At 38.3% G+C, this 24175-nt stretch overlaps 1 protein-coding gene across 6 annotated transcripts in view; it reads left to right on the top strand.

Annotated features, from left to right (window-relative positions):
* QKI (QKI, KH domain containing RNA binding) overlaps window positions 1–24175 on the top strand; it is a 148221-nt gene that overhangs the window by 109924 nt on the left and 14122 nt on the right. For all 6 annotated transcript variants that reach the window (XM_070461708.1, XM_070461706.1, XM_020910198.2 and 3 more), the window contains exon 5: window positions 23811–23898. In XM_070461708.1, the coding sequence (XP_070317809.1) occupies window positions 23811–23898 (88 nt within the window). The remainder of the gene's footprint in view (window positions 1–23810; window positions 23899–24175) is intronic.

Below are 24175 nucleotides of genomic sequence, written 5' to 3'. Positions count from 1 at the left end.
GGTTTCAGAATAACCTTACAGTAAACTCCTTCCCACCACCCAATCCACCCCCTACCCCCATCTCCCAGCAAGCACAGGAACTCAGACAAGCCTTAGCATTTTCTAATTTCACTGCAAAAGTATTGTAATAGGGGTTTTGAGATGATCACACTTCATCTGTAGAGTTGTAGTACTTTACCTGACAAACTTGTTTACCTTGGATAATACCGTTGTTTTTATTTCAAATGTTTCTTTGATTTCAATAATATTTTAGTCTCTTTTGTTTCTTCAATCACAAAATAAACCTTGTGTAACTAGAGAAAAGTCATTTCTTTAGTTACATGTAGTGTAACCAGCCTGGCAAGTCTTCATGTGTTACTATGAAGTATCTACTGAAGATGTTCTTTTTATCATAGGTACAGTTAATTAGTTTCAGTCTCATTTCCATAAATCTGAACTATACCTCCTTTAGATTCTTGAGATCTTCAGTATACTTTTATAAATACAGTGTAACATTTTGTGGAAATCAAATCATCTTCATTGACAGATAAGGACTATTGAGCAGTGCCCTGATTTTGCTTGTCTTTGGGGACTTAGGTCATCCTTGGCAGAAAAGGATTGCTGATGTAAATCTGCCTCCAGTGTATTTCTTGAAGATGTATTCTTGCCAACCCAGTTAAAATAATCTCTCTTTTCACTTTTAGTCTTAACCCACTCAATTCATTCTCAGAAATTAGTAAGAATGATTTTATTTGTTTGAGTAAACTGTATAAAGATAATCAATGACTGGACACATCACTCCTCTGGAAGCAGGGTAACCAGTGAGTTACCTTCTCTGAAATTCCTTGTTGTACACTGAAGAAGTGGCTCTTAAGTGTAAACAAAGTATAGGTAGTTGTGAAAGCTTTAAAAGTGAGAGAAGGAAAATGTTTGTGAAATAATTAATTTTAGGATTTTACTGAGTATATAGGTAGAACATTAAGCCAGAGGTTTTATAGGAGGATATAGTGATAGCCTTCTTATTTTAAGTGCCTCCTGTAAGAAAATTAGTCACTTGAAATTGTTAGGAACTTGTGATTCGTATTTGTGATTTGTGTTTTTATGTAGCTGCTTAGTTCTAAAAATTAGTTGGGTAAAGAAAAACTATAGTTTTTATGATTCTTACAGAGTTTTACAATGTAGACGATTAATTTTAGCTAAATAGTTAAGATAGGACATTGTTATCATTTTTGTTATTAGGCCATGTTGCAGTGTGCTACTGTATGCTTTAAATTTTTGTTTCTTTAAGCTTCTATGATAAAGTTACTAATTTAACCCTTTGATAAAATACTATTTTGTAATTAGACAAATGGTATTTTAATAGATTGATTACTAATTTTATATATGTAAAACTTAGTCTTTTAGATATGTGTGTTGAACTGGCTTGAACAGTTTAAACTGAGAAAACTCCTCAGATGACATTTTAGTGTTTTTTTTTTATTCACATAATAATTCTCACACTTTTCCTGTGAGCCTTTCAGAATAATTGAGGCTATTAAATTTCTTGGCTGAACTTACAGTTTTGCCTAGCATTTACCTAATGTGCTTAGAAATACACAGTATTTTGGGAAATTATGATCTCTTGTCTTTATATGTTCAAATCACTTTAACATAGATTTGATCCTTACAGAGAGCTTGTATATTAAATTAATTTACTCATTTTCTGTCATCAGATGTTTTCATTTCCTTTATTCTCACTGCACTGATACTGTAATGTGCTGTAAATTTCCATTTCTCCCTTTCAAGTAGTAACCAGGCCCAACCCTGCTTAGCCTCTGAGATCAGACAAAGTTGGGTGCGTTCAGGGTAGTAAGGCCCTAGACTAAATTTCCATTTCTTTTTGCCTTTTTTAACAGAATATCTAAACCTAGTTTTAATTAAATTTGGTCTTAATATCCTCATGCATATATTATGACAACTGATTAATTATTGTTCAGAGCCTTGTCAACCATTTTAAGAACTTTGGCTTTTAGTCTAGAGTGGGTGGGCTTCCCTGGTGGCTTAGATGGTAAAGAATCTGCCTGCAGTGCTGGAAACCTGGGTTGGGAAGATCTCCTGGAGGAGGGCATGGCAACCCACTCGAGTCTCCTTGGCTGGAGACTCCCATGGACAGAGGAGCCTGGTGGGCTACAGTCCGTAGAGTTGTAAAGAGTCAGACACGACTGAGCATCTAAGCACTAGAATGGGTGAAGCCATCGAGTGCTTACAGAGAAGGGGGTGACTTGATCTGATTAATGTTCAGTAAGGGTTACTAGTCTGCTCTGTTTAAAACAAAACAAACCACACAAGGTGAAAGAAAGGAAGCTTTCGTAGGAGTTCACAAATTAAGGCTCTGAGGCCAAAACCAGTGTTTGACTAGCCCATGAGCTTAGCGTGGTTTTTACATGTTTTGATGACCAGCGGGAAAGAATCAGAAGAATAATATTTGAAGAAGAATAATACTGCATGAAATGTGAAAATTATATGAAATTCAAATTGCATTGTCTAACAAGTTTTATTGAAGCACAGCCATGCTTATGCTTCTTCGTTTATGTGTTGTCTGGCTGCATCTGAGCTCCAGTGGTGAGTTGAGTAACTGCCATGCAGACCATATGCCCAGAAAAGCCATGTACTGTCTGGTTTATTACAGAAAAAGTTTGCCAATTCCTGGACTCTTGCATTAATTCAGATGAGAGGTGATGATGGGTTGGGTCAGTGTAACCACAGAAGTGAGTCATGGCCTCATTTCTAAGCGTATTTTTAAAGTGAAACTGGCAGGATTTGCTAATGGATCATCTATGGGAGAAGGCAGTGGCACACGACTCCAGTACTCTCGCCTGGAAAATCCCATGGACGGAGGAGCCTGGGAGGCTGCAGTCCATGGGGTCACTAAGAGTTGCACACAACTGAGTGACTTCACTTTCACTTTCCACTTTCATGCATTGGAGAAGGAAATGGCAACCCACTCCAGTGTTCTTGCCTGGAGAATCCCAGGGACGGGGGAGCCTGGTGGGCTGCCGTCTATGGGGTCGCACAGAGTCGGACACAACTGAAGCGACTTAGCAGCAGCAGCATCTTATGGGATGTTAGAAACCAAGGTGTCAGGTATGATAACAAGATTTTTAGCCTGAACAACTGGAAGGATATAATTGCTGATACTCTGATGAAGGGTGTGTTAGGAATAGACTTTGAAGAGATTACTTGGAACTCAGTTTTGAATCTGGTAAATTTAAGATGCCAGTAGCTATCCAAGTGTAGCTCTTCTAGTATTCTATTCAGATTAACAAATATTTATTCCAGGTTGACTGTATTTTAGAGCATTAGGGGTATAGAAAGTTACTTAAAGCAAGATGTTTAATGTTTAGGACAGTGGCAATTCCCTAACTATATTTCATAAGATACTTTTCATAGGTATTCTGAATAAAAGAAGGCCTTAAATATAAGTATTGTGAATCTCTGGTAGAAACCATTTTCCAGATTTAATTGACCATCAAAATTTTTTTCTGAGAGTATATTCACCATCTAGTGTTCTAGAGATATCTGTTCGAGGATTAATATGTAAACTCATGTGTCTGATTTAAATACATAAGAGCAGTCTTGTTAACTCTGAAGCATAGTCATTTTGAAGACATGAAAAAAAGGCTCTTCTTCAGGAACTTTTTCTTTTTTTACACAAATAAAAACTCATTAATTTTAAATGTACAGTTTGACCCTTGACAACTGTATATATTTATAACCACTACTACAGTCAAGGTTTCCATTACCCCAAAAAGTTTTCTCCTAGCCCTTTTGCCATCAATTCATATTAACAATTACCATCACAATCAAGTTAGCTTCCATCATCTTATATAGTCATTGTTTTTTTGTGTATGATCCACTCTTAGCAAATATCAGGTGTTCAGTGTATTAATTAAATGTAACCACCATCAGTTCAATTCAGTTCACTCAGTCGTGTTCGACTCTTTGCGACCCCATGAATCGCAGCACGCCAGACCTCCCTGTCCATCACCAACTCCCGGAGTTTACCCAAACCCATGTCCATTGAGTAAGTGATGCCATTCAGCCATCGTACCCTTCTCCTCCTGCCCCCAGTCCCTCCCAGCATCAGTGTCTGTTCCAGTGAGTCAGCTCTTCCTATCAGGTGGGCAAAGTATTGGAGTTTCAGCTTTAGCATCAGTCCTTCCAGTGAACACCCAGGGCTGATCTCCTTTAGGATGGACTGGTTGGATCTTGCAGTCCAAGAGACTCTCAAGAGTCTTCTCCAACACCACAGCTCAAAAGCATCAATTCTTCGGTGCTCAGGTTCTTCACAGTCCAACTCTCACATCCATACATGACCACTAGAAGAACCATAGCCTTAACCTGACAGACCTTTGTTGGCAAAGTAATGACTCTGCTTTTTAATATGCTATCTAGGTTGGTCATAACTTTCCTTCCAAGGAGTAAGTGTCTTTTAATTTCATGGCTGCAATCACCATCTGCAGTGATTTTGGAGCCCAATAAAATAAAGTCTGACACTGTTTCCACTGTTTTCCCATCTATTTCCCATGAAATGATGTGCCTTAAATCCCCAGAATTTACTCATCTCATAACTGAGAGTTTGTGCCGTTTGATGGACATCACCTCTTCCCTAGCCCCTGACAACCGCCATTCTGCTCTCTGGCTATATGAATTTGCCTCTTTTAAATCAGTTTGCTTTTTCTAGATTTCCTTTCTTTGTACTTTCATGCAGCTTGGCTTTTTTGAGTTTCATCCATACTATTGCATGTATCAGTGGGTTGTTCTTTTTTATTGATAATTAGCATGCCATTGAATACATAAGCCACAGGTTGTTTCTCCTTTCACTTGTAGTTTTAATTTTTGTTTCTGTGAATACAAATGATATGGAGCATCTTTTAATGTGCTTCTTGAGAATTCATATATCTTCTTTAATGAAGTATCTTTAAATCTTTCTATTCTTCTGCTTGGCTTTTTGGGTGTGTGTGTGTTAAAGCAATTCTTTATGTGTTGAAAATGAATCCTTTATTGAACAAATACTCTAATCTGTGACTTGTGTTTTTCTTTCGGTTTTGTGGAAAGGCTTTTCATTACAAATCCCATTTCATTCATATTAATAAGTATTGAACTTAGTTTATTTCCCTGTTCTTGTATTTTTCAAGGAATTTGTCTTTGTCATCTGAGTTAGTAAATTTTTTATCATGAAGTTGGTCATAATACTCTTATCTTTTAAAGGTCTACTCTGTTCATATAGGTTGTGTGAGCTCTACATGCACACATGTGCACATGTCAAAACTGCCATTTCAGTGCCTTCAAGTATACACACACATTATTACAGTGAATGGAGATCTTTACACACCTTTCAGTAATTCAGGGGAAAAATGGTAAAGAAGACCTGAACATTATCTACCACCTTCATCTAAATGGGGCCTCCCTGATAGCTCAGTTGGTAAAGAATCTGCCTGCAGTGCAGGAGACCCCAGTTCGATTCCCGGGTCAGGAAGATCCCCTGAAGAAGGGATAGGCTACCCACTCCAGTATTCTTGGGCTTCCCTAGTGGCTTAGCTGGTAAAGAATTTGCCTGCAATGTGGAAGACCTGGATTCGATCCCTGGGTTGGGAAGATCCCCTGGAGAAGGGAGAGGCTACCCACTCCAGTATTCTGGCCTGGAGGATTCCATGGACTATACAGTCCATGGGGTCACAAAGAGTCTGACATGACTGAGCAACTTTCACTCACTTCATCTAAATGATATTTATAAAACACATAAACAACTACCGCAGAATACATGTGCTTTTTAAGTGTAAAAGGGATATTCACTGACACCGACAATATGATGGAGTATTAAAAAATGTTGTCTAACTAATTCAGAGAGAGTAAAATCTTAACAGAAAGCATTTTTTGGAAACAGAATTCAGTTACCAATCAGTCCCAATAAGATAAATTTAAAAGTTCCAAATATTGGGAAACATCAGAAATAAGTAGGTCAAAGAAGAAATCATGAGAAAAAATAGGAAATACTGTGAAGTGAATGATAATAAAAATACCACATAATATTATATTTGGGATGCAGTTAAAGCATTATTCAGAGAAAATATTTTTAGCATAAAGAAAAGGTCTCAAAAGTATAAAAGAAAGGTCGTAAGTCACTAATAGTCCACCTTTAAGAAGCTGTGAAAATCAAGTTGAAAACAAATCAAGTAGAAAGAATATAAAAAAGCAGAAATCAGTGAAACAGATAAGGAACAAATAGAGAAAATCAACAAAACTAAAAGCTCACATGTAGCACTAAAAGATGAATAAAACTAAATAAAATTCTAGAGAGGTGATGACTTTGGAGATAGCACAGTCTGTTCTTGGAGTGCAAGTTTTAAACTGAATTGTTAATGAACTGATGGCCCTGAATTTAATTCATGACCAAAGGATCAATAATTGAAGTCTGTGATATCGTTGGCCTCCTTCTCATGTTATTGGGAAAGAAGGATTAAAAGATCCAGCTGTAATGCACTCGCCCCTTGATAGAGCTGTAACGGGAGAGAGCGTCTCATGTATGGAGGGTGTTGCTGCTGTTCTCTGCCTTGCACAGCCATTTTAATCTGAATGGGAAATCTGTCTAGGGACCCAGAGTACAGTAATTAGCAGTCTCTTCAGAGTGTCAGAGCAGAATTACCATTGTAATGGTTTAGCTGCAGGATAAAAGGATTGAATTTGGGTCTTCCTGCCTGCCAAACTAAATGAGTTGCCATGGGAATTTTTAAATGTGAGAGGCGTTTACTTAAAACAATTCGGTGGGTTTGAATAAACTCATAAGTTACAGGTTTGAAAGGAACCAGTCTTTGCTTCCTCTTTTATAGGCAGGACTGTGTAGAAGGCTTATAGCTTCTTATATTCTTCATGAGAATAAGCTGATCCATGCTGCCATGTGCATGATCCGATTATTAAGGCTTGTATTTTCACTAAATACAGTACAGTAAACAAATTGAAGGGAAGATATTTTGTTCCAGATCTCTGGGGAAAAATGTGATAATTATAAACATAAGTTTGTCTTCCTAAGTTAAATATATCTTCAAGTAATGCTATTAAGTGTTTTGTTTTAATAAACATTAATGTAAGATTAATATTTTGCTTAGGGCATACAATAAAGAGGTATCTTTACACTTGTCTATTTGTCTCACAAAGATGAACATTTAAAGCTTTTCAGAAAACAGATGAGATACTCATACTCGTAAATAGGATTATTTAGGTTGCATGTAAATAACTTGCAGAGAGAGCTTTGTCTTTCCCTGTCTCTCACAGATCTGGGTTTTAGTGTAATGACTTTTTAGTGAGGAAGTGCTGCTTTAAATGCCTCAGGTGATGAATATTACTCTAAGCTTGTATAACCTCATTCATCCTCAAGGTATCAGTAATAGTGATAGTTTTTGCATTTGGTGCTTTATATCTGCTCTCCAGAAAAAACATTCAGTGAAATTTAGGTATTTAAAATTTAAAAATGTGAGACTTATTCATTGCAATGAATAAGTTCTTCTGGGTGGTCAGGGGACGTCTGTTAACATTTTCAAGCCACAAGATTATAGTTTTGTAAGGAAAGGGAAAAATTGGTTGCTGCTAAATAACCTTCATGGCCTGAAATTGTAGATGCAAGTTACACATAATGATTGTTCAATTCAGATGAGAAAGTATAAAATAAATATTTTTAAAGTATAATAAATGAATTTTATAGTTTAATCTTTACTAAATGTATAAATTGTGTTAATGTATCAAAGTAGTCATCTGAACCTGACTTTGTGTTTCTGAGATTGTTGTTAAACCTTAATTAAACTAGACCCAACGATAACTAAGACTTCCTGAAAAATCTCATTTAAACTTCGAATACAAAGACCATCATAGAAGTCCTAGAAATCCTGGAATCAGAATGGCGTGACATGATACAGGCTAAGTGTAAGGTTCTCTGATGGGGGTTGGTGTATACTTCTTGATAAACATGGTGAGAGAAAAGTTCTTTCAGGAATTGAAATGTGCTGTTTTTTTTTTTTTTTTTTTTTGGTAGAGTGGAACTACTGAATACATTTTAATAGAATTTTACACCAGTTTCCCTGTATGCCCCACCCACATTGTTAGCTGTGCTGTATGTTTATTCTGCATTAGACCAGCTACAGGAACATTGTTCCAGCTAGTCTTCACAAATAATTAAAGCGCTGTATCTTTGGATAGATAGCAGTCTAGTTCAGTTGCTCAGTTGTGTCCAACTCGTTGCGACCCCATGAACTACAACATGCCAGGCCTCCCTGTCTATCACCAGCTCGCAGAGCTTGCTCAGACTCATGTCCATTGAGTCCGTGATGCCATCCAACCGTCTCATCCTCTGCCGTCCCCTTCTCCTCCTGCCCTCAGTCTTTCCTAGCTTCAGGGTCTTTTCCAGTGATTCAGTTCTTCTCATCAGGTGGCCAAAGTATTGGAGTTTCAGCTTTAGCATCAGTCCTTCCAATGAATATTCACGGCTGATTTCCTTTAGGACTGACTGGTTGGATCTCCTTGCAGTCCAAGGGACTCTGAAGAATCTTTTCCAGCACCACAGTTTTAAAAGCATCAGTTCTTCAGCGCTCAGCTTTCTTTATAGTCCAACTGTCACATCCATACATGACTACTGGAAAAACCACAGCTTTGACTAGACAGACCTTTGTTGGCAAAGTAATGTCTCTGCTATTTAATACGCTGTCTAGGTTGGTCATAACTTTTCTTCCAAGGAGTAAGCATCTTTTAATCTCATGGCTGCAGTAACCATCTGCAGTGATTTTGGAGCCCCCCAAAATGAAGTCTGTCATTGTTTTCCACTGTTTCCCCCATCTATTTGCTATGAATGAAGTGATGGGACCAGATGCCATGATCTTAGTTTTCTGCATGTTGGGTTTTAAGCCAACTTTTTACTTTCCTCTTTCACTTTCATTAAGAGGCTTTTTAATAGTTCTTTGCTTTCTGTTCTAAGTGTGGTGTTCATTTGCATATCTGAAGTTATTGATATTTCTCCTGGCAATCTTGATTCCAGCTTGTGCTTCATCCAGCCCACCAACGTGTCTCATGATGTACACTGCATATAAGTTAAATAAGCAAGGTGACAGTATACAGCCTTGACATACTCCTTTCCCAATTAGGAACCAATCTGTTGTTCCGTATCCAGTTCTAACTGTTGCTTCTTGATGTGCATACAGATTTCTCAGGAGGCAGGTCATACAGTGCATACAAACAGATTAAATTAAGAAAGTATGACAAAGTGTAGATTTTAAAGACTTCAGTCACTACCGTTGAGCTCTCTCTACTCCCCATCCAGCCTTAATGTTGTCTGGCAGTGGGGTCAGGCTCTTTAAACAGAGGGACTTTTCCTCAGACTTGAAGCTTTACTTTTAATGAAGCTTTTAGGTGATGATAATAAAATGTGTCTTATGTACAAGGTCTCATAAATAAACATTGAAGAACCACCCTCCTTTTTGTTCTTAGAAGGATTTGTTGAGGGATAGCTTTTCTAAGTACAGATTCTGTGGGAGTTGACTGTTGAGCTTGTAACTTTTAAAACAAGGGATTCTAGGCTTAGAGTAATAGGGCAATGTATGTTTACTGTCTAAGAAACATTTTTGCAGTTTATATAGAAAGTCCTTCCATTTTAATCTCTTACTCCATGCATCCCTCAGAATTTGCCTGTTGAATCTCCTATGTAACGTTTTACCCTTGTTTGAACCGATTTATTTTTAAATATTAATGTTTTTATTCCACAATTAAATATGCCACTCACTGGCTGGGATAATGCACTTTAGTTTTTTATCTGTTAAATATCCCTATTAAATGTATGATATTCTACACAGATCTCTAAAACTAATATAAAGTATATTTTATTAAAGAATTTAAATTATTTAATAGAAAAATAGGTGAGTAATGTCTCAGTGTGTCTTCTTAGTTCAATTATTTTCATACATCCCTTTAATTTGTTTGCATGCCCTTCTGATGGTTGGTAAGTAGCATCATGTTCCTTTTATATAGGTGAAGCATTTATAATCCATTCACTCTGTACTAATGTACACTGAAATTGAATTGGCAAAAATGTTAAGAAAGCCAAGCACCCTGTATTTTATTTACTTGCTCTTATTTTTTTGATCTTTATACTCAATTTTTCTTGACAACATTTCAAATGTTTTAGTGTTACAATATTTGTAAGTAAAATTGAGGTAGCTACCATTGTGAGATTTAAGAAGTATATTGGTGATTCAGATGAGCATTTTAGTATTAAGATTGTTTCAGGTAAATTTACTTCGTAGCTCATTTTATGGCTTGAATTGCCTGCTGTATTTTTGGTAACTGAATTTTGAAAATTTAATTTCAAAAGTGATACTTTTTAACAAGATTTCTCCTTTATGGGAATTTCTCTGAAGCCTATATTTATATTGCAGGATTATTTAAGTGGGTGTGTTTTGTTTTTTATTCTCTTAATTTTTAATGCCTTTGTGGAAAAAATAATCTTTAATATGCATTAAAATCATTTAAGTATATTAAAATCAAATATAAATTGAATTGTTTTCTACAAGTTACACCATTAAACTGACATGGCATCAGTTTTTTTATTAAACATCTTTATCGAATATAGTATCTCTAAGTAAGTTAGCAGATTTGTGAATTCACTTACTTTGTGATACTGTTTTATGAATTCTGTAAGGATGACAGTATGCTCTGTTTAAATAAAATTCCTTGATTATTGAATTTAGCATCTGTGGAATTACAACATACTTGTTATAATTTTTTTATATTAAAAAACTCAATGGCTGTCAAAAGCAATTCATTTCACAAACTTATGTTGAGAAACTGCTATTTACCAGGCTCAAAACCAGAAAGGTTTAGATTTAGTAATGTACATGAGAATAGGACAGAACTAATTAGTTTCCTAGTTATCTTTTTGATCACTCGATAGTTGTTTTTAGAAATGTCATGCTCTCGCTAAAAGTGAATACTTTCCAGAGTGATCTCTCCAATTTGTTCTTCTTGGGCAGTCTCATCAGCAACCGTGTCTCCGAGGACCACTGTCATGGTGATCATTTTTTTTTTTTTTTTGATCATTTTTTATTATGCTTTTGATCTTCAGCTCCGGATCACCAGTGTTTTCAGCACCTCCCTGTGTATGGCGTATAAGCATCTCAAATGTAATGTGTCCAAACCTGAAATCACATCATTCCCTGTCCTCCTCACACAGTGATTGCTCCATTGTGTTCTCTATGTGGATGGTATTAGGTGCCTAGAAGTCAGATGTCCTTCATTTCACCTCTGCTTACCCCCAGACCGCCTCCTTCCCGTCTACTTTATCATGAGCTTCTGTTTCTGCCTCTTCGTAGCACATGTCTCTTATCTTTTCTGCTTTCTCTCCTGGGCTAGATCTCTGGCACTCCCTCAAGTTGCAGCTGAGTTCCCTCTCCCATACCTTTGTGTGACCGTGTACACTGGAAAAGCCTGTTTAGGACACTCTTTAGGAAGATGTGTGCATCTTCTGGGATGAAGTGGGGAGTAAATAAATTCAGTTCATCTTCATGGTATTTATTCAAAAGAAATAACCCCCAATCAGGAGAGCAGTTTATAACAGTGTTCCTTATGAAACAGAAGGTTCATGCTGAGCAGTGGGGAACGGTTCAGTGCCACCTGACACACACATGGTTGGTTTTATCCTCTCACCATCGCTCACTTCTATTCTTAACTCTCCATCCCCACTGGAGTTATCTCAATTCAGACATCATTATGTGTTGCCTGGATTAGGAACCTATAATTGCCTCTTAATCTTTATGCTGTATTTTCCCAAATATTCTCCTTACTGAAGCTAAAGTGATGCTTCTAAAATAGAAACCTAATCATGACTATCCTTAGGTTAAAACACTTGAATGACTTCTAATTATTCCAACGAGTACGTCCAATTGCTTGAGCGTGACTTGCAAACTGTTATTACCTTACCAGCTTCATTATTTATTTCACACTCTTGATTCTAAATTTTTGAACATGTTCTTTTTTTTTTAGAACCAACTTCATTCTTTCTCTTTAACTCTTACTCATCCTTTGAGTCTCAAATTGTGTGTTCATACCCCACAGCCTTCCCTCCCCTGTTCATCACCAACCCAGACTTAGTTCAGCACTCTTGCACTGTGTTTCTGGAAAGTCCTTAGTGTCAGTTTGTTTAATTGCTTAATTTTATGTTTCCGGCTCCTTTCCCCACTTCTCCAACCCCACCCCCACCACCAGTTTTCTCAAGGGCAAACTATTTGTTAGGTAAGAACTATGCAGGAGATAGTGTTTCAGTAAACATTTATGTAACGAATAAAATTTTATTTTAGAATTTCAAGAACTATAAAATAAAAAATTTTGGTGGGATATTTCATAAAAAATAGTAGGATATAAAATTAAGTAGCAAATATGAAAGGAAAAATTCCATTCATAGTGAAACCTACATAGGGATAATAATGGTGTTGTCCTGTAGTAGTAGATTATGGATAATTTTAAATCACAATTTTAAAGCGATATAGAAGCACCTAGATTTTGTCTGACTTTTTGTGACCCCATGGACTGTAGCCCACTAGGCTCCTCTGTCCATGGAATTCTCCAGTCAGGAATACTGGAGTGGATTGTTGTTCCCTTCTCCAGTGGATCTTCCTGACCCAGGGATCTACCCCAGGTCTGCTGCATTGCCGGCAGATTCTTCACTGCTGAGCCACCAGGGAAACCCAAATTTGAAAAGACAATACCTGAGTCAACTTGTTCCTAAGTCTCAATCATTTCACTGTTTTCTGCGTGCAGTTTTTGGGCATATCCTACTAAATAGAGTGATGATCTTGCTTAAGATATTACTGTTTTTGCCTTCCTTGGTGGAATATCATTGGTACTTTCTTCAAAATAAATCAGTTCAATGTGTATGGAAAGCAATCTATGAAGCAGATGCCTTTCTTCCCTTTTTGTTTTTGTTTTGTTTTTGTATGCTCCATGCGGCATGCAGGATCTTCGTTCCCACACCAGGAATGGAACCTGTGCCCCCTGCAGTGGAAGCACAGAGTCCTAACCACTGGACTGGGAGGGAAGTTGGTGCCTCCCTTCCTTGATAAACTCATCAGGTGTCATAGGGAATTCCTTGGCAACCTGAGCAGACCTGTTCCCTTCCAGGTGCTCCTGTTGATACTACAGTTCATTCAGTCACTCAGTTGTGTCTGACACTTTGCAAACCCATGGGCTGCATCATGCCAGGTTTCCCTGTCCATCACCAATTCCCGGAGCTTGCTTAAACTCATGTCCATTGAGTCCGTGATGCCATCCAATCATCTCATCTTCTGTCTTCCCCTTCATCTCCTGCCTTCAATCTTTCCCAGCATCAGGGTCTTCTCCAGTGAGTCAGTTCTTCACATCAGGCGGCCAAAGTATCGGAGTTTCAGCTTCAGCATCCGTCCTTCCAGTGAATATTCAAGACTGATCTCCTTTAGGATTGACTGGTTTGATCTCCTTGCAGTCAAAGGGACTCTCCAGAGTCTTCTCCATATGTACAGTTTGAACATTGATCCCGGCCCTTGGGGCTTCCCAGGTGCTGCTAGTGGTAGAGAACCCACCTGCCAGTGTAGCAGATGGAAGAGGTGCGGGTTCTATCACTGCGCTGGGAAGATTCCCTGGAGTAGGCAATGTTAGCCCACTCCGTATTCTTGTCTGGAAAATTCCATGGACAGAGGAGCCTGACAGGCTACAGTCCCTGGGATCACAAAGAGTCGGACACGACTGAGCAACTGACAGCATTAGGTCACAGCACACAGCTGTCATTCTATGACTTACAGTAAGATCTGTCTGCTCTTTGAAGAAAATAACTCCTGGGTTCTTATAATGCTTTCCAGCATTTATCATTTTTTTCTGCTACTTTTCAGTTTTGTTTCTATTAGTAATTTTATGTTACTAATTTATGGGTTCATTATTGGATATGGTGTGACTCTTACTATTCATAAAACACCTCAGAATAGCAGCCAAATCCAAAATGGAAGAGCCCAAACCCGAAATGACTGTGCATAATCAGCTTGCTTAAGCAAAGTGAATTTATTGTTGTTCAGTCACTAAGTTGTGTCCAACTCTTTGCGACCCCATGGACCACAGCATGCTAGACTTCCCTGTCCTTCACCATCTCCTAGAGTTTGCTCTAGTGTCCATTGTGTCAGTGATGCCATCCAACCATCTCATCCTGTCTCCCTCTTCTCCTTTACCTTCAATCTTTTGCAGCATCAGAGTCTTTTCCAGTGAGTCGGCTCTTGCATGAGGTGGCCACACTGTTGGAGCTTCAGCTTCAGCATCAGTCTCTTCCAGTGAATATTCAGGGTTCATTTCCTTTAGGGTTGACTGATTTGACTTCCTTGCTGTCCAAGGGACTCTCAAGAGTCTTCTCCAGCACTGCAGTTCTTCAGTAGTAGCCCTTATTTATGGTCCAGCTCTGTACATGACAGTGACTATAGCCATGAAATCAAAAGACGCTTGCTCCTTGGAAGAAATCTATGACAAACCTAGACAGCATATTAAAAAGCAGAGACATTACTTTGCCAACAAAGGTCCACCTAGTCAAAGCTATGGTTTTTCCAGTATGTACAGATGTGAGAGTTGGACCCTTAAGAAAGCTGAGCATGGAAAAATTGATGCTTTTGAACTGTGGTGTTGGAGAAGACTCTTGAGAGTTCCTTGGACTGCAAGGTGATCAAACCAGTCCATCCTAAAGGAAATCATTCCTGAATATTTGTTGGAAGGACAGATGCTGAAGCTGAACCTCCACTGATGCGAAGAACCGACTCATTGGAAAAGACCCTGATACTAGGAAAGATTGAAGGCAGGAGGAGAAGGGGATGACAGAGGATGAGATGGTTGGATGGCATCACTGACTCAATAGACATGAGTTTGAGGAAGCTCCAGGAGTTGGTGATGGACAGGGAAGCCTCATGTGCTGTAGTCCATGGTGTTGCAGAGAGTTGGACACAACTAAACTGAACCGTACATGACTACTGGAAAAACCATAGCCTTGATTATATGGAACTTTGTCGTCAAAGTGATGTCTCTGCTTTTTAATATGCAATCTAGGTTTGTCATCGCTTTTCTTCCAAGGAACAAGGACCTTTTAATTTCATGGCTTTAGTCACTGTCCCCAGTGATTTTGGAGCCCAAGTAAATAAAATCTGTCACAGCTTCCACTTTTTCCCCATCTCTTAGCCCTTAAACGATGGGACCAGATGCCATGATCTTAATTTTATGAATGTTAAGTTTTAAGCCAGCTTTTTCGCTCTCCTGTTCACCTTCATTAGGAGGCTATTTAGTTCCTCTTCACTTTTCTACCACTAGAATGGTATCAGTTGCATATCTGAGGTGGTTGATATCTCCTGGCAATCTTGATTCTAGCTTTTGCTTCATCCAGCCTGGCATTTCACATGATGCAGTCTGCATATAAGTTGAATAAGCGGGGTGACAGTATACAGCTTCGATAAACTCCTTTCTCAGTTTTGAACCAATTTGTTGTTCCATGTCCCATCCTAACTGTTACTTTTTTGACCTGCATACAGGTTTCTCAGGAGACAGGTTAAGGTGGTCTAGTATTACCATCTCTTTAAGAATTTTCCGCAGTTTGTTGTGATGCACACAAAGGCTTTCATGTAATCAATGAAGCTGAAGTAGATGTTTTTCGAGAATCCCCTTGCTTTCCCCCGATTTGTCTCATGCCTACTTTAAAATGAGGTTTTTAGATTGCTTTATAAGTTTCCACTTAGGAAGTAGAGTATTTGCAAATTACTTCAGAAGTGAGATATTTTTCATCCTAAGAGGAATGTGTTGTTTCCAAGTTTTTATTTATTATTATTTGAATCTTCAGGTGTGACTACAGCAAACCCTGTTTCCTCACTTTCTTTGGATGGCTGAGTGTAAGAAGTACTCCAGTGCTTTACTTACATAGTTCCTATCTTTTGTTTAATTTTGCCCTAAAGTGCAGCCCGTTAAAGAGATAACAGCTGTCTTATATACCTTATGGAGTAATTAAGAGGCTTAAGCAAGATAACAAAGGTTAAATTATCTATAAACACTTAAAATAGAAAAGGTTACTCAAATTTCAGAGGAAATAAATCTTCAAAAAATGTACCAACTAACTTAATTATTTTTTTCTGACCAAGGAAAACTGTTAAGCGTCTCCATAATCTGAAACACAATTATAGTGCAAAAGGCGACCTGATCTGCCTTCGCTGCTTTTGCGGCTGTCGCGCCTCCGAGAGGTCAGGTGCTGCTGCGTTTGCGGAAGCTCACCTGTCTCTCCTGTCCTTGCTCAGTTTTCCTCTGGCCTTAATTTGGTTCAGAGTTCTAGTCAACTGTGTATGATGAAGGTATACCTTATGAAGCAGCAAAGGAGAAACATTAAGGTGGGAATCAACCAGAATTAAGGACCTCACCATAATGACTATATCCAAAAATATTTAGTATTTTGAATATAAGGAAAACTGGTAGTGGTGACTTCAGATGGCTGAAGGACGATGTGGCTTTCTGCATCTGCTCTCATTGAGGTCATTAGGCTGTGGTTGATGACTCAGAAATAGGATGAATATCTCCTAGTAAAAAATGGGTTACTTGAAAGAATTCCTGTAGATGATTAAAACTGAGTGGCAGATTTTGTCACTGTACTGTTGTGTGTATTCTAGGCAGCCCGTAGTCATCATCGGATCGCTAGCAGTGATTTGTGATCCTTTCCCACACGTGTTCCCCTGGTCTCCACTATGCTCTTGTGTCAGCTTCTGTCACAGTGTAGTGTCTCCTGCTTCTTCTGTATGCCTCTCACAACAAGTAGATTTTCAGACACTGTTTTCAGGTTCCCGCTCTTTGCCTTCTGCTATAGAATAAGGCTCTCTTAAGTTCACAGTTTGTAGCCATCTTCTACAGCACCAAACATATAGTTTGATAAAGTCCACCTAAAATACAGTTAACCTTTGGGTTTGGGTTTTTTTTTTTTTTTTTCCTATAAAGGTGTGGCTCTACTGATACTAGTATGTTGCCTGAATTGTGGATCATAGAAATCTTTCAGAAGGTTGTCATTTATGTTAAGCTTACTATAAAAAGTAATATTTCAAATTATACAGTATTTCATATAGAAAGGAATAAATGCTTTCTAATGAGACATGGCTTTTCTGAAGTTGTCAGGACTTTTAGATGAATCTATAGCTTGTCAAAAAAAGACAATTATTATTCCAAGACAAAAGTATTTGTTAGTCTTATGTAATAGTTTATGGAGTTTTGTGTATATGTCTTTGTCAGTGAGTGTTTGAGTGCTTTAAGCTTTTCTGATGAAATAAAATATGCCTCATGCTCTCTCAGTGTCTTACTTTGCTTTATCAGTGTTCCCAAGTTGTTGCTGCTAAACCAGGGGTTGTGCTTAAATGAGAGAATGTGTAATAAAGGGGAAATAGAAAAATATATGCTAGGATTTTTCCTCCCTTACTGTGTCTCTATAACATTTTGACCCACAAATTTTTCACAGGAACAGTCTTTTTTGCCCTTATTTGGACTAAGGGCTTGCTTTGTAAAAGACAATCAGGCTGTACCCAGGTGAACTCTCTTTGATATTGAGTTTCTGTTACAATTTTGGAAATTTCTCTAATGTGCTTCAGTTTGTGAACATCATTCTTTTGGTGTGTTGGACTGGTTAGCAGAGTGTCTGCATCCTAGCAGGTACTTAGTTGCCTCTGTTAACTGAACACTGGGAAAGGGAAGGACATGGAATTAGGGAGCCTTAAAATAATCTAAAGAAATAGTTAGCAGATCATCTGCTCAAATTTTTGATACAAAATAAAGTTGGTGACATAAAAAGGAAAGGACGCTGATGTGACCATAAGTGTCAGACAGGGTAATTCAGATTCTGTGAAGTAGTGCTGGGGAGCCTCCTCTTCATCTGGAAAACAGACCACACTAGCTTTTTCAACTGAGAGAATAAAGTAATTTGTTAAATGGGTGTTGAAAACTAAAAAAGGAGAAAGGAGATAGAGTGTAATACAGTTTTAGAAGCTCTAAGAGTTGACTATTATCCCAGGACTGGGAGATAAGAGAGATTGGTACTGTTATTACCATATTACCATCACAGAACTGGAGAAAGTTCTGTGCAGAGGCAGAATCTCTGACAGAGCGATGCCCCTTGGCTGGTACAGAAGCTCAGTAGCTCACAAGAGTGCCTATGCTGGTTGTGGCTGCGGGCTGGGGCTGCTCAGTGAGTCTGTTCTAGAAGTGCTGGGGAGGAGCCCTGGAGCCTGGGTGGAGCTGCCCCCAGCAAGGTGCAGGCTGAGAACAGCTGGCACGGGAGGGGTGCCCCTTCTGCCCGCAACCAGCACTTCAGTCTCCCTTTGACGCCCCTCGGAGTGTCTCAGCTGTGAGCATCTAACTCACCAGCTGGCCTGGGAGACACAGGACTGTGTAGAGTCCTAGACCCAGCCTTTGGAAGCATATAGCAGCTCAGCTTGAAATTTAATAGTTTCTATATCATCTTGGAGAAAAATACTCTGAAAATGGAGTGGGAGGTAATTTTTCTACTAGCTCTTTATATACTAAGTTAAAAAGTAGATCTCAGATTTGTATTGGCCATCTTCTTGATATCTCCACTGGGGTGTTTAAGCATTTCAAGCTTGATATTTCCAAACAGAACTTTTGATTCCATATCCCTTCGCCTTTAAACCTAAATGTCATTCTTTAATGTCTCCTTTTCCCTCACCCACTCTATCCAGTCAGTCATCAAGTCCTGTCGATTTAACTTACTTTTCTGTCAGTGTTGTTACCTCCCCCGCACCCCCACCCACCCAGTTCCTCCGTCACCTGGGCTGAGTTAAAGCTGATGGCTGGGTCTCTCTAATCATACTTGAGCCCCAAACAGTCCATTCACAAAATACCAAAGCAAGCCTTTCAAGACAGGCACTGTTATGTCACAGCCCTGTGTAAAGCCCTCTATTTAAATTTAAGTTGGTCAGGTTCTTTGTCAGACTTTTTAGCTGACAGGAGCAGATGCAGGTAATGATTGGTATTAATTCTTCATAAACTTTGTCACTCGTTCTCTTTATTACTTGTTCAGTCTTATTCTGCAAGTGAATTAAGTTATGTACTTTTATTAATTTAATGCTTGGAAAACCTTTTCTACTCATTATTTCAAGTTTATAGAAAAGTAAGAATCAATTTTCTAAAATATATTGAGAAAGTTCATTTTTGTGAGGCATTGCAGGCTAAAAGAAGACTGGTTTATTGACTGTTCGTTGATTCATAGCTACAAGTCATGAAATTTCCTAAACAAAAAAAAGAAAAAATACAAGAGATACCTTCTTCCTTGTGGCTGAATGTGATTGATCACCCCAAAAGGAGTAGCATGAATTTAGAAATGTTTGGAAAAGGCTAAACTCTAGAGAGGCCAGTGATCTGTGTGGGCTGTAAGAAGAGGCATACACAGCATGCTTCTAGACCAGGTCTCACCTCACTTAGAGGCAGAAACGCACAGAGTATATTCTCGCAGAGAGTGAGTGGACAGATGATTTCGACCAGTGCAAAACATTTGCACATAGGGCTGCTTTTAGAAGTGACTCAGCGCCTTGAGTGCTAAGCTAGAAAGTTCGGGCTTCTATTACAGGCAGTAGTTCAAATTATTGTGCTAACTGACATTTTAATTAGTTGGAAATATTCACATATTTGTTTTAGCTCTCTGTTATAATTAATTACATTACATTCATTTTTCTATGTGAATTCTTTGATAAATTCAAAACATACTTCCACTTGAAGTCACCATAAATTACATTGCAGAAGGTATAATGAGGACTTTGGATCAGGTACTTCGGTTGAAAGCCGGTTTTGCATTGTGACATTTGGTAAGCTACCAAACTTTTCTGAGCTTTGGGGATAATGAACACCAGTGCCATAGATCTGTTATGAAACATGAATGCTTAGATGATGAGAATTTAATATCTAATTCTAAAAAGGTAGAACAGTATATAAATTATTCTACTTTAAAATGTTACTCTGATCTAATATTAACCATGAACTATTTCTAGCACTTTAACATAGCTGTTATATATAGCTGATAACATAGCTGTATGTTAAGTAATATATACATAAGTTATATATATTTGTATAGACCATAATTTGTCATCCTTAATTGCAGAACCCCAAAAGTTCAGAGAGTGTGTTTATAGTCTGTTTTTATCCTACTGAGTTCAAGTAATCTTTATATAATGTTTTCCATGCAAAATACATTTATCCCGTGACCCAGCAATTCCACTTCTAGGTAATTATCCAAGAGAATTGAAAACTTAGGTTTACCCAAAAAAGGCCTTGTACAAGAATTTTCATTGCAGCTTTATTCACAGTACCCCAAAACTAGAGCACCCAAGTATCCAGTCATGTCTTGAGACCCAGAGCATCATGTTCTGTGAGTGCAGAGTGTATGGGAGTGCTGAGGATGCAGGAGAGGCTGCTTTCCGGACTGTTCTGCCAGGAGACGTGGAGGGAGCCTGCCCCACATGACGCGATGCAGTGTGTACCGTAATTTGTCACTTGTGTCAGCGGCCTCCAGCGGCTGTGTCACCATGGTCCACGTGGCCGACATCACCAAGTGAAGGTGGCGCTGCACTGGTTTTCATTCTCTGCTGATGTCACTGGATTGATTGTTTTGTTTCCTACACCCTGCAGACGTGCATGCACACACCTGTATACACATGCCTTACACATGCACACATGTGTGCATCTTCCGTCATCTTTTTCTTTGTCTTTCTCCCAAGTTTGACATTGCATCACCAGCTAATGAGTATGGTTATATTGTTACTCAAAAGAAACTGTTCAGTGAAAACATGTGTTCAAGCACCTCTTTGTACAGTGCTGTGTATGAGGCATTGTGATTCATCATTTCTTTCATTTCTTTCATCTTTGTTTCTGCTTAATTTTTGGACATTTTCAAATACGTACCACTTTTTCACTATGGAAGATCACTGAAGGTATACTTACTATCTTTCTTTGTATTTAAATAAGGTATAGTTTATATACTTCTTTTTGTATTCTTTTCCTGTTGTTCAGTCACTCAGTTATGTCCCACTCTGTGCGACCCCATGGACTGCAGCATACCAGGCCTCCCTGTCCATCACCAACTCCTGGAGCTTGCTCATACTCATGTCCATTGAGTCATGTCCCTCCAACCATCTCGTCCTGTGTCACCCCCTTCTCCTGCCCTCAATCTTTCCCAGCATCAGGGTCTTTTTCAATGAGTTGGCTCTTCGCATCAGGTTCTAAAGTATTGGAGCTTCAGCTTCAGCATCACTCCTTCCATTGAATATTCAGGGTTTATTTCGTTTAGGATAGACTGGTTTGGTCTACTTGATGTCTAGGGGACTCTCAGCAGTCTCCTCCAGCACCACAGTTTGAAAGCATCAATTCTTTGACACTCACCCTTCTTTATGATCCAGCTCTCATATCTGTACATGCCTACTGGAAAAATCATAGCTTTGGCTGTATAGATCTTTGTCGGCAAAGTGGTCTCTGCTTTTGAATACACTGTCTAGATTTGTCATAGCTTTTCTTCCAAGGAGCATGTGTCTTTTAATTAGGTTTAAATTGGAAACAGCTTAAGTTTTAATTTTCAGTATTACTAGCTTTCAGTGGACAAGTTAAAGGAGTTTTATCATAGTATATTTCTAATTCTTCTCTTCCAGTGATAGTGCTTACTTATTTTTCTTTGCAAGTAATTGTTGTATCTTTCAAGTAAATCATATTATTACTTTTTTTTTTCATTTATCTGTGCACATTCATAGGAATCAGGAATAGTAGTTCCACAGAGTGCAAGTATCTTCTTCACTTTCTGTGACTGCAAGTAGGTTTCTGAAAAGTTAGCAGTGGCACACTAACTGTTGTCTTCATGATGTTTTCACTTATCTTAAGAAACTTTTTTTGTAGTTTGTTAAAAGCCCACTTAGCAGTTCTTTTTATGACAAATTATGGTACCCTATTTGCTGTTACAGTGCCAGGGACAGAGTTTTGTATAATAGGAAAGGGCTGAGAAGTTTGTTAACTGCTCCTTTCTTTAATCAGGAAGGACCAATGTTACATCAGAAAAATGTATCATTGGGTTTCTTTCCTTTTAAAATGTTAAGTCCTGGCAGTATAATGTGTAAAATATGTGAGCAGCACACAGTTCCATTTCTACCACTTCTTCATGGGTGAACCTCATTTTTTTGTGGCTTAAGTTTATTCTGTAGGATTTAAACATTTGAGATTTCTAAATAAAGTTAAAGATATCTCATAGTGATCATTTAAAAATAACTCCTAGCAAGTGACTTGGGGAGATGAGGTGGATAAGGAAGATAGGCAGTGATAAATGAGAACTATTTTGTACTCGGGGAACTTGCTCATTTCTTGGTAGTTGTGGTTACAACAAACTTTTAACTCAAAGCAGAAACATATGCTCTAGGGATGACCCTCTGAGAAGGTAGCATTTAGGTTGAAGTCTGTAAGGATAAAGTAGGATTTGGGAAGAGGGATGAGTGGTAGTGTGGAGTGCAGAGAAGCATTCAAGATGGAGGCAATAGGAGGAGGCACAGAGATGAATAACAGGAAGTGATGTGGTTTTGTTTATGCCATAAGATAACAAATAGTAGGAGATTCATTGGTTTAACTTGAGAAGATTTTTGGGATCAGACCATAAATAGCTTAAATATATTATTTTTTTTTTTAGCTAGTAAGAGACTACAAGGTTCTTAAGACATGAGCCTGTCACAAAACATTAGGATGGAAGTTGTGATTTGGGCAGTTAACTGGCCATTGTGCATAGATTGATTGGAGAACAGATACTCTTAACACATTATAGTAGTTTTGGTAATAAACCAATAATGCTGAGAGCAAAAGTGATAGCAGTAAATGAGGAGGGTGGGACAAGTCCAAGGCTAAGGAAACGGCCTAACAGTTTGATGTCAGAGACATCCCTGGTTTTTGCTTGGTGTATACTTACTAATATTAATATTTTAGTAGTGCTCCTTTTCGCTGTGAAGTTTTTCATGACTTGGACAAGGTATCAGATGATCTTAAAGACTGATTTGCTTTAGAATTGATAGCATTTGCTAATTGAGGGGGAAAGGGGATTTTGGGATAAGAAACCAGAAGGTAGACCAGATTTTTAGAAATTCTTATGTTCATGATTTTGTTAAATTTTCCTCTTTTGGAGAATTAAACAAAATTTCCTTACCTGAATACCACAGTTGAATCTTAAATGTTTAAAATCTCAGATTGTTTTCATTTTTTGTCTTTTAATGAAGACTTAGACATAGAGACTATACTATATTTAATTTACCTAACATTTTCATTGATTCCATTTAAAAGTAAAGCTTTTTAAGAGATTGTTAATTCATCAGTGTAGCTTACGTAAGAAGTGTCCAAATAGAAACATAGCTAGCTGGTGGCAGTTGAAAGCATCTTGTGTGTTAATATCCCATTACTGAATGGGCTTTAGCATGTAGCACCTTTTGTTCCCCCTGGAGAAGGAAATGGCAACCCACTCCAGCTTTCTTGCCTGGAGAATCCCATGGACAGAGGAGCCTGGTGGGCTACAGTCCTTGGGGTCGCAAAGAGTCGGACGTGACTGAGTGACTGAGCGCTCACTCACTCACTGTTTGTTTCCCGGATCTTTGTTTCCTGATTGAATCCAGTGGCTGTAGTCACATGATACCTATTTTATGGTTTTTGCATAGATATGGCTGTAATGGATATGGACCATTTCAGGCGCTTAGTGCTGTTGTCTTTTCCATGTATAGGCAGAGGGAGAAGACAGCCTGAAGAAGATGCAGCTGATGGAGCTTGCGATTCTCAACGGCACCTACAGAGATGCCAACATTAAATCACGTAAGACCAGAGCTTACAGCTGTCTCAGCTGTTTTGTCCACAGACACCCTCTCCTTTTGGCAGCACAGTACATGAACAGTTAAAGTGAAGAGTTGAAATAATTGTCACTTGATATGGGCTTCACTGTTCCATTTCTACTGTTTTCAAGAATGAGGGCACTCCCTTGATTTTATTTTATGCCAGCATGCCTAAGTTTTGAGTTTATGAGCTTTTGTTTTATTCTTTTGATGAAATTTTAGCTTCTGAATTCAAGAATTTCAAAAAATTTTTTGTTAAC

The sequence above is a fragment of the Odocoileus virginianus genome, chromosome 34 (genome assembly GCF_023699985.2).
Source record: "Odocoileus virginianus isolate 20LAN1187 ecotype Illinois chromosome 34, Ovbor_1.2, whole genome shotgun sequence".
Classification (NCBI taxonomy): domain Eukaryota; kingdom Metazoa; phylum Chordata; class Mammalia; order Artiodactyla; family Cervidae; genus Odocoileus; species Odocoileus virginianus.
This window is presented reverse-complemented; position numbering and strand designations above follow the sequence as displayed.